Source organism: Crassostrea angulata, chromosome 8, assembly GCF_025612915.1.
Source record: "Crassostrea angulata isolate pt1a10 chromosome 8, ASM2561291v2, whole genome shotgun sequence".
Lineage (NCBI taxonomy): Eukaryota > Metazoa > Mollusca > Bivalvia > Ostreida > Ostreidae > Magallana > Magallana angulata.
The window spans coordinates 8,679,346-8,691,400 of record NC_069118.1 but is presented as its reverse complement, the minus strand read 5'-3'; the positions used below and the strand labels follow the sequence as shown (position 1 = coordinate 8,691,400).

The following is a 12,055-nucleotide window of genomic DNA, read 5'->3' as shown; positions in this document are numbered from 1 at the left end:
TCCATTCCGACTAATTAAAAAAGGTATCCTTTTTGAGGCAAAGTTACAACATTACTGTGCAAGATTCAACCTTTTTCTCAACAAATAGTTTTAGAGAGGACACAAATAAACCTAAAACTTCCAGATTTTGTTTGCCTAATTTCCTTACAAGAATACATGGAAAATGTCCCTTTTCGGCCTTTTCTATCTTTTGACGACAGTTTTGGTCAGTTTATTTTTTTACAATAACAAGCTAGTTCACAATATCATTACACTTTGATTTTGAAATGTATAAGATGTCCGCAAACCCCCCTTATTGACGATCACGATTTGAATCGATTGCTGTCTAGATTTCGTAGAATAAATTATATTCTAAAACCCTCGTAAATAGCTAAAAGCACATATTATATATTTTGCAAAACATGAGAAAACGAATTCGTTGAATATTTTAAACGAATTTACAGATTTTCTACGAACATATTTGTCAAAGTTACTGGGATATCTAAGCCTAATGAATTTGGGCTCTAGTATAGCGAAAGTCATATATTCGTTAAGATATTATTGAGGTTTATAATGAGCGATTAATTTTATTTCTGGGCACTATTCTACACTATTTGCTAGTTTGCTAGACACTTATATATTGGAAATAAATATAATAATTGTTCATGGCAGGTAAGAAATAATAATCTAAGCATAAATATCATTATGGTTAATATTGAAAGTAAATACGAAGTTAGAGCAAAAAAATATGATTTTATAGAAGTTTTCAGGCAGATTGTTTAACAGATAGAAAGCGATTGCTCTTGTTTAATTTGCAAGTGGACATACAAATAAAACTATAAAAGAAAAGAAACGTTTTATTTGTTTTTAAACAAATTAACGACTAATCAATACTAACTTGACATGAAAAAATTCGAGGACTTGGTAGATTGTAATTCCGTTTTATTTAGAACAAAATGATATGCAGGAATATTTATTGTAAAATTTCAAATCAATAAACTTTAAAAATAAAAAGGGGGGGGGGAACTAAAGGAGGGAGCATTGTAAACTCCATAAATCTTTTTATATTGCCTGTTACGTATGACACAAAACTCAAATTGTTCGCTTCCGAGAATATGTACAGTACGTAAATTCAAAAATTTAATGTAAAATTAATTAGAGCTCTCTTTATGAAAAAATAAAAACCTGTCTCCCAAATATATAATGACAAAATAATATGTGTGTCTTACCTTTTAAACATAGTCCATTCACTATGATATATCCGTCGTAACAATGACAGATTTTATAATTGTTGATATCAACACAATCTGCATTACTAAATGGGTAGTTATAATTATATATAACTTTGTATCTATCTGTAATATTAAAATAACGCACTCACCAATAACAAATTAGTTAATTTATTGTTTCTGTTAAAAATATAAATTAATGTTAAGATTTTATCGCTATAAATTCAGGTGTATATGTGTCTTACCTTTATTCCACGATGAACAATCGATATGCATGTATTTAGATTCTATTTGTGACGATGGACAAAACGACCACTTGAATGACTGATCAGTTCCGATTGTGATATTGACTTGATGTAAGGAAAATGTGTTCCGATAATCCAAATTATCTATGTGGACGTTGCATTTACGAGGACAAGTTTCCGCTGTGATAATGAAACAAATATGATAATTAGGTCAAATTACTTGGTTTACGGTTTGATGATTTTTTTTCTTCAAAATAGTGTAGCTCTATCTTATCTTATTTTATTTATTAGTTTTTTTAAGGGGGGGGGGGTGAAGTAGTGGGGAATGATTAAAACTCCATATGGTTGTCGTTACGTTGCAAGTGCGATAATGATTCCCTTCTATAAAGAATTTAGCTCAAATCATTATGAATGAAATAAAAAAAATGCAGTTAAGTAAGAAATAAAGAAATCCAACATCATGTACAGTCAAAATGTCGGATAAATGTCGAGTACATGTTAACCTTACAGATTTGCCGCTTTAAGCTCGAAGTTTAACTTACTGACCTTGATTGCTTATTTTGATAACCATTATTTAACCAATCAGAAGTGGATACATTATTTACGAAACGTAAAAGTATACCTTACATGAATATGAATAACGTCTAAGTAAGAAAGATTAATCAAAAAGCTTTTCAATGATGTGTTTTAAAACATTTGATAAGATCCCTTTTAAACTGGAACTTACTTTATTGATATTGTCTTATCTACTCAAATAATTATCATAAAATCACGAGAGACCTGTCATGGCTGCTGAATAAGACGACTTTCATATACTAGTGAACTTAATCCTATGTTGTCTTTAATTAGGTTAGTTTGTTCATCATTTTAGAGAAAAATATGAATGAAGTCTTGAAAGTGATCTTTTCAGACTGAAGTAAAGCAGCTTTTAAACAATTAATGGATATATTAGGAATTTGTAGCCCTCTACTAGAAATTCAAAGTATAGAACAAATGAAACTTAATAAACAAATTTATTAGTAAATCTCAAATCTTAGAATATTTAAACCAACTAAGATGTGTTTCTTAACGAAGATGAGGCACACATTAAGATTTACTCGCAGGTGTTTTTTCAGATTTATGTATATATGATACAGTCGAATTGCTTGAAAAAGATATATTCATTTGTTTTTATGTATATATGATACAGTCGAATTGCTTGAAAAAGATATATTCATTTGTTTAAAAAAAGTATCCAATTATACGAATATCATGATACAAACTTTGAAATTAATATTGGAAAGAGCTATTATTAATACACTTTGAAAGCAGACAAATAAAATAGAAAATCCTAAAATATTATAGTTAAAAAGGTTTCAACCTACCATCTTGTATAATACTCTCTGCAGAATCCAAATAAAAGTTGCATCTGTGTCGCCAACTTATAAATCTTTTAGCCGTTTCTAAACACAAATTTCTAAAAAAAGAAAAAACAAAAAAAAACAAATGGCCATTGATCAGTTGTTGGTTTTTTATTTGTGCATACGTTTAAAAAAAAAGGTTCATGCGGATGTGAGGTCAGGAATATTCCAAAATAAAATATTTGTGAGTAAATTACATTGTTAATATGACAGGCTTGAGGAACAGCTATGAAATTGGTATATTCATCAAAAAGCTGAATCAACGACTTTGAACATTTACTTAATTGCAAACAACATGTGATGAAATAATTGTTTGTTAATTTGTTATTTGTCATGAATATATCAACTAGTCATTGAATACCGGGCCTAGAAGGTAAGTAAAAGAGTTTCAGAGATTTATGAAGTTACTAAAACGTTTCACAAAACTTGCTATTACTTACTTATTTACGTCATAAGCAGCAGACTCGTATACCAAGGTCTTAATGATACATGTACCTATGTAAAGCAAACAAATTAACTCTAAATTAATGCATCAAGGATTAAAGTAAATCTTTGGTAAATATACGATCAACTATACGTAAAAAAATACGAAATATTCTGATGACTGTTAAAGTTTTAAGCAGAAGAAACATATTCATAGAACTTTCATTAAGGTATTGAAAAAAAAGATTAAAAAAATATTTAATAAAAAAAAACACAAAAGTCTGATAATGCAAACATTAAACAAATATGAAACGTGATAGGACTTCAACAAAGACCCTCTTTTATCTATGTTAGATGAATAATACCTCTCTCCCAATAGAAAACAAAACAAAACAACACACAAAATAATAATTTACATCTCCATAACTAATGAAAAAAAATAGTTTGTATTTCAATATTCAATAACATAAAGATGTTGACTTGCAATTGGTTGCTTTATGCCCCTGATCTTGAAAACAAAAAAAAAATGCCGTACGCAAAGCTAGGCAAATAAAATATCAAACTGGCAAGCAGTACTAATGTTATCAAGTATATATTGTTTTCTAGATAAAGCTTAGAATTAACAAGGGTTGTTGGTTATTTTTTATCCTTCGTCCGTTTTTAGTTTCCTATGATATACAATGAACCTATGTGTTGATTGCTCATCCCATATGTTTCTTTTTAAATATAAAATAAACATATTTATTTGCCTTAATATTGTACAAATCAAATTTGAATAAAATTTAACAGTATGATTGTCATGGTCCTGTAATTCAAATATGTCATACAATAAGATTTGACTATTGATTCAAGATAAATTTTGATTTACTCATCTTAGATGACGTCCTTTTAATTGACCTTCCCTTGTTGATATTATTTTCGAATTTAATTGACATAACATTTATACACTGATGATGATTGGTTTCAAATTTTATAATATTTCTATAAAAGGAACACAAATTTCCATTTTTAACGAGGCCGAGTCTAATTTGTTCTGCCCTGGATTTTTGAATGAAATTTTGTACATGAATTTCTACTTATATAATTATTATTTGTAGGTAAAATATAAGACATTTACCACGCCGTTTGTTTAAGGGGTCATCTCAAAGTTTGTTAGTTTTTAACATAGGACCCTCTGGGATTTTGCTTGAAATGTATCAATTTTGACATTTTTTTTACATCTTTTTTTTAAAGCTTCTGCCTTAGGGATTTCTTTTTCTGTTCTACATATTAAAGTTATTGCTAAAAGTCATCAAATGGTCAAATAAAAAACCCTTTTACCCCCTGGTTTGTTCCAGAGGTCTTATCAAAGTTGTTTTTTGTATGCCCAATTTCCCAGATGTGTCAGATACTGGCTATTTTGTATTTGATAAAGGCGGAAATGGTGATCTTTATAGTATTATTAAAACATTCAGGCATATTTAAGTAATAAATAAATATATAACATCACATATTAAGGGTCATTCATATAAAATACATGGTTACTGACTTGAAATATATGAATTAAGATATATTTAGGCGTGACAGAGGGCTAGGATGAATCCTCTTCACGTTTTCGACCTGAGCTTAAATATAGCTTATACTTCGAAACCTTTTTGTTTATTCCACAATATAATATCAATTTTACGCATCAAACGACCTATTATCAACAAATTTCGCTGAAAATCTGCAGTTGAAACTATCACACTATGGCGTCAACGAAGCAAAAAAATGAAGTCACAATAAAAATAAAACGCTGCACGAAAGCATGCGTACTCGATTTGTACTCGGCCTCGTTAAATGAAAAAAAGCTGAAATGCACAAAAATCAAATTAATGCCATTGAAGTGTAAGTTTTGATATTATCAAAATACAAGGACCAAAAAAGTATTCTAAACACAATATTAGATGGGGTAAGATATCCCCCCCCCCTCCTGCATTTTACCAATATTCAAAAATAGTATCTAATCAAAATCAAATCAGCATAAAACATTATTCAGAGGATGTCTCCTACATTAATCTTATTACTAGACCCGTGCGTGCATGATATGATCGGACATTTACGAAATAGATACATCGACACACCGTATTGTTGACATTTACTGAACCAAGTTTTAAGCCTACAATAATGCTATTAATTTCACTACACTCTGCTTAGTTAGAATAATCTAACTGTCTCAGGACAGGCCTTCTCCACAGTTAAAATGCCCCCATGCATCCGTAATATAGCAACTATTTTGGAGAAAATTAATGAAGCTACATTTAAAATAACAGTCAAATTATTCATAACAAACTATTTTAAGGGTTTCAATACTTTTCATCTAAAAATTCAATTCATATTGATGAAGAATTCAACACTTTTTCACCAACTTTTTTTAATCGCTCCAAATTTACACACCATGTTGACACTCTGAACTCTCGGGATTTTTTATTAAATGCACTGAGTTAGAGTTATCTCCCTATTTTCTTTGAGGAACAGAATATAAAGCAAATTTCCAATAAAAATTTACACGTATATCTATTAGCGTGTCTTTGTTTATCCATGCAAATGTGATATTGTGGAAACGTAAACTAAAGAGCCTTCCGTGATTTAGCGAGAATGTAATACGCATGCACAAGATTGTAAAATCCAAAAAACCCAGATGATTTCCGGATTTTTTAAAGAAATTTTTGTTCATTATTAATTAGCGAAGCTTGATTGAGAAAAAAATAAAAACAAATTGGTAATCTTCCAGTACCAATGATGTTTAGAATATATAAAACAAAAGACAGTACTCCTCCGATTTCTCAGTATTAAAGCCCAAAAATTCGAATTTAGTAGTATCATTGTCCAATACCTGTTTATATATGACGTCACCAGAATGAGCAAATTTCCGAAATTTTGTAAAAAACGAAACACGATATAATTGTTTCTTTATATTTTAAATTTTGTCTATGGAAGTATAACGCGCAAGTCTCAAGTTCAAGTAGGATTTTAAACTTAGGTATTTATTATATAATTATACAACTCATAGTTTAAAATGGTAGTGAGTGTAAACTTCTCTCTACATTGTTCAGGACTAGGAATTTTTTTGGTTTTCAGTTCTTCTTTTAATTCCTTTGCAACTCCGTTCCACATGTTCTTTGTAAAATGTTCCTTCTTTTCCTTTCGAGCTTTTAAAACTGTTAGCAGTTCTTTCGTGTCAGAAAATCTCCATTCATATCTGGATTTTTCAGTTTCGCTACTATTTTCCAAATCAAAATTGTCTGGCGTGGTATCCTCCGTGTCATTTTCTTCCATTGTTTCAGGAATTTCTTCATGTTCTATCCTCGGGTCTGTCTGGTCCTTTGAATTCAAATTGCGCAAAACAACTTCTGGAATATGTACTTTTCCATTAACAAAACAGATATAAACTGGATCTTCAGGTAAGTCACCAGGTAGCATTGAAGTTAGATCTTCAGTCACCACTTTTAGATCTGTAATTATTTAAATAAACCGTTGAGTAATAAACTCATGGAAAGTCCTTTCACCATATAACATGCAGGCCTATAACTCGACTAACATGTGCAAACAACAAGTAAGTCAAAATTTAGAGTTTCTAAAGACTTTTAAAAGCCATTTTACCTAACCCCTTTCAGCTAATATCCTCTATAAAATCATAACACAGTTGCGTTTCTTCCAACATTTCCACAATTTCAGAGTTAACATTTTAAATATCTTCAATAAACTTCACTTTCGATTAGAAATGTATGTTATAACGTTACAGTAGGCCCATACATGGTATAACAGAGATGACAGATTTGCAGCAATGAAATGTACGGAATTACATCTTTTAATATACTTACGATCAGATAGAAATTTCACGTCCTTTCCTCTGATTAGAAATTTTGCAATTTTCTCTCTAATTTTCATTTGGAGTGGAATAATTTGCGAAGAAATGTCGCACACGCTACTAGGCACGTTCGTCGCCATTTTTATCGGTGACACTAATTAACTAAAATCCCGCGTTGGTAAATCTACCGCGAATGTGGTTGGCCTGCAGAATTGGTTACCAATAAAAATTACCATTGACATACTTTGGTACCAATGTTTTGCCAATGGCAGATTTTTCGACCAATATCAACCAATGGAAGAATTGTGAACGCACCCAATATTGATTTTGTATTTTGAGAAAACCCCTGTTACGTCACATTGGTTATGCTATGTCTTATGTGAACCCTGTGTTTTGTAAGACAGTACTTTCGAGTGTTTCAATACAGACACATGTGTAAGAGGAACTCAGCGTTCTTATCATATATTTTCCAACGCCCCAAAAAATTACAGTGAGTCAGAAGTGGGGTGGAAGGAATACAGCCATCTGTGATGGTCTTGCAATCCACAAACCTCCCGGAGGCCTGGAGGAAACTCTAGCAGAACGCTCAGTTGATTTTGGTGGCCCCCTCAACAGTGAATAGTAAAGTAAAGATGGTTAAATTTACCTCCGTGGGTCGGAGACAAAAGAAGGGACGTATTAAATTCATTGGATATGTATGCTGATGACAGTAAGAAATTAAACTGTCTTTATGAACACTTTAAAAATCACGTAAAACCAACGTTAAACCTCGTATTCGCCCGATATAAGTTTAATAACAAAGTTCAGGGCAACACGACCACTTTGTCACCAACCTTTTGCGCAAATATTGATCCTACACCAATGCAGACTAGATGACTCGGAACCGCATATAGTGTTTGGCGCGGCATGCCCCAAGATAAGGGAAAGGCTCATCAACGTAGACAGAGAACTACGTGGCTTGACAAAGCTATTGAGATTAGCCAGAACTTTGAATACCCCCAAGTGCAATTAAGTACCTGGAAAACAACTTGCCTGAGGTACACGCCATTCACGCTAACAGACGATCTGCTTCCGGAGCGTCATACCGACCCAGTTGCCAAAACCCCACCAAGGCGATTCCGGATCCACCCGACAAAGATTTACGGGACAGCACAAAAAGCGATTTCAATAAAGATACGCAAAGGATGCGAATGAGAAATGCGGGAACAGTGGCAGGTCACATGATGAACCACAGACTTTGTCTCCTTAAAAAATGTGACACTTGTAATCAGTTGAATCATTTTGCGGCCACGTACCGATCTATATTAAATGTTAGTGATGTATCCATACAACCAGATCAGGGGGTAGGGGTCAAAAGTGATAATGATTTTTATATAGATAGCATAGACACATTTGCGCATAATCCCTGCGAAAGCACAGACAAGGCATTCAGATATTTAGACCTAGGCCCGGGGAGAGTTACCATTTAATTCAAACTTGAAACCTGGTGTAAATATTACCCGTAAGGTTATTGAAGGGAATTGTTTCTTTAAGTAGTCTGAAGCAGCCATCGAAACATCTGTATGATTACCTGGGTGAGCAAAAAATCCGATACACGCACGGAAATCGAGTAAGGGAGGTTGATTTTTTATTGTATATTCCAAACCCATACGTAGTCTGAAATAAATTACTTGCGCCAAGCCGTTTTTATATGTATATACATATCACCATTCATTAGATTACACGTAGCATGGGGAGTCTCAAACCCATTGGTATATGAATAGTTATTTATGTATTATGAAGCTTTAAAACTCTTGATTTTTTATACTCCATATCGGTGATATTGAATTTAGTATCACTAGTATTTACAACAGTGTCTATGTAAAGAAATAAAGCGGTTTTATTATGCACAATGAATATCACTTATTACGTCACGATCTGTATTCCCTAAGAACGATCGAAAGGAATGCAGATCGTGACGTCAAAGTTAACTATGATGTCAATTCTTATGAAGTTCAGACAAGTGCTCTTCTACATAAAGCTGTGAAATTAATCGGGCAGCTGACAATAAATCTTTTCTATTTCATTCTGAGTATAAAGACGTATTTGAGGGTATCGGGCTGTTTTTTCCTCATTGAGCCTCCAGGCTTTACTCTAGTTTAAATTGAATATCGTGTGACACTAGTCTACTTGTACCTTGTTTAAAGAAATCAGAATAAAAGCTCTTCATATGGAGAAATTGTGTACATTTTACTAATTTGCATAGCGGCCATATTGTTATCACAATGGCGATTTTAATACAATAGAATATATAGAAAGGAATGAGAAAAATCACAAATTTTAAAAAATAATATAATAATAATATTTTCTCCTCATTTGGTTCTCTCATTTACTACATCCGGGATCGGAATGTGCCTGTTTTGTTTACATTTGACATTGAGATGGCGGTTCCTTTTGAATCTGAAAAATCGAAGCGGGGCGTTGTAGGAATAAAGTGTGTTTTAGTGATGAAAGGCGTCATGAAGGGATTTTGGAATTATTTTTAAAATATTTGCCATACATAGGTAAAGTAGTTCCTCATATATTTACAAAGTTTACATTGCAAACTAGTTGTGTCAGAAATCTTGACTCAAATTTTAAAAGTTTTGTCTGTTCCTTTTCACTTTCAATTTAGCATTTTTCAGACTTTTCAGTACGCTGTCGGACTTGCAACTATATGCATTTAGGCTTTATATTGAATCATTAGGCATATTGCATATTTCTATTTAAGAACTTTCGTTATAAATTGAATGAGAGTTTTCATATTATAATTCTATTCTGTTTCAAGCTGATATTTTTCGCTGTTTATTTATTTATTAACTTATTTAAGCCAGTATAGTCCTATTTTTAGATTATCTATAATGGTTGGATAGAGAGGCATTCAAAGTGAATTTGAAGCGTGAATCACTGATTGTGGTGACAAAAACATACACAGATAATTTATGCATTTCCCCAACACATGTTCTCATTCTAAAAAATTAAAGTTTTGACGTAATTAACGCGCGTAATCACACACATTTCATACACAAAAGGTATGTAATTTTCATTCCTAGGGGAGACAATTTGAAGACATGAATATTAATGAGAACAGTGTCACGTGGCATTTAGCTCATGAATAAAGTGTACGTGATTTCTCCATATGTTTAATTATATCATAATTAAATACTATTTACACAGGGTAAATAATACTTCGTTACTGAATGAATGTCTTAAAAGAACAGAAAAGATCGATAATAACAAGATTCGGGGATAGAAAACACACAACTCGTTGGATAAAAACATATACCATCGTAAATCATGAAAGATACTATATACTAGTATATTCATATTTTCTGAATTTAAAAGTTTAACTGGTAAAATGGCCGCTGGTGTAAAATCTTTTTATGATGATAAGGTAGAATATGTCTTTTTTAAGAGTGTTAAAAGTAGGGGTGATTTAGTTTAAATGAGAAGATTACATTACAAACATTACAAATAAAAAATGTTATGAAAAGTATAACGCAACTTAAATAAGTTTAATTTCATTCAATTTTAACTAACTTTGATTTAACCTTAATAGTAATTAAATTTAAATTGTTTGCTTGCTACGTCGGAATTTGTTAATCAATGCGATGAATTGTATTTAATATATATAATTGATGATAAAAAAAACTATTTAGAATTTAACCTGTCGTCCATGAGAGTTACTTTATTATTGTTTAAATTTAGCAACACTTGTTTTAATGATATGTTACACATATTTCTTCCTTCTTTTTAGAGAAAAATGAGATGTATTAACCCTATCTCGCGTGATTACCGCATGTAAGAGGAAATTAAATCCTTTTCAGTTTTGGCACATACAATGTAGATCATTGGAAAATTTAGAAATTGGCTAATAAAATCTCCAAAATGTTTTTCTGAACAAGAATTGACTTACGGCATATTACAAATCGAACGAAACAGTTACAACGTATTAAAATGAAAATAAAACCTTATACCTATGCATCGGATGTATTTCATTTTTATATATATTACATGTACCAGAATGTGTTTCACAACCAGTGGGCAATGTGTTTGTGAATGCAATTATAATTAATGAGATAATCAATGGTCGTGTTAGTATCCTAGTGATTCTTGTTCATCTCTGTCTTATATTATAGAATTTAAAACATTACGTTTACAATATAACGAGTTAACAAATATATTTTGGTGATATTGTATGCTAAGAGATTTGCTCGTCGATCTTTCATGAACCATGATTTTATATCACTTTTAAAGCTTTAGAGAAGATATTTTTCTACATGTCTAAAGTTCAATGAACACGGGGTGAATGATAATAAACACACGAAGATCACGTTGTAGATAAACAAAACGGAAAATATGTACAAAATAAGTTCCCCCTCGAAAAATGTTACAACTTGTATATACCTGTCCAGTTTACATATTATTAGAAAATACTAAGAGAGAATACTACTTACATAAAAGGATGGACTGATACATGGCCGCCATAGCACAATTATAAAACGTTTTAAGATCTTCAACCCTTTTCGTCAATTTCCGGGTTTTTATTTATGTATTTGACAACAAGGAAATACAATGTTGATGTTGATATATATTTTTATTGATCAAAATATTGATTTGTTAAAACATGTACAATGTTTAGAAAACATAAAACAAATAAATCGATCGCTACATATATTTTACCTACAAAGTTATTCTGACCATAGTCACCTAACATTTTTTTTAATTTCAGAACATCAAAAATGAGGACTCAAATAAAAGAAAAAGACTCCATAAAACTTACACTTTAGATTAATCATAGTGTTTTTACAGCCCAGCTCTTTTTGTTGACAAACAAGTTAACATTGTAGGCACATTACAACAATCTTCTGATTGTGATCATTTGATAAGCCAACTGCTGCATTTTTCAAAGCAGGATACATAATAAATAAG

General features: G+C 31.4%; 1 protein-coding gene across 1 annotated transcript in view; it reads right to left on the bottom strand.

The window, feature by feature from the left end:
* Positions 1–11,593, bottom strand: part of LOC128161716 (prion-like-(Q/N-rich) domain-bearing protein 25) — an 86,607-nt gene extending 75,014 nt beyond the window's left edge. The window contains exons 1-5 of the mRNA XM_052825079.1: positions 11,581–11,593; positions 3,294–3,348; positions 2,818–2,909; positions 1,454–1,633; positions 1,209–1,334 (exon numbers count right to left, since the gene is read on the bottom strand). Of these exons, the coding sequence (XP_052681039.1) occupies positions 1,209–1,334; positions 1,454–1,484 (157 nt within the window). The 5' untranslated portion in view covers positions 1,485–1,633; positions 2,818–2,909; positions 3,294–3,348; positions 11,581–11,593. The remainder of the gene's footprint in view (positions 1–1,208; positions 1,335–1,453; positions 1,634–2,817; positions 2,910–3,293; positions 3,349–11,580) is intronic.
* Positions 11,594–12,055: the final 462 nt, after the last annotated feature.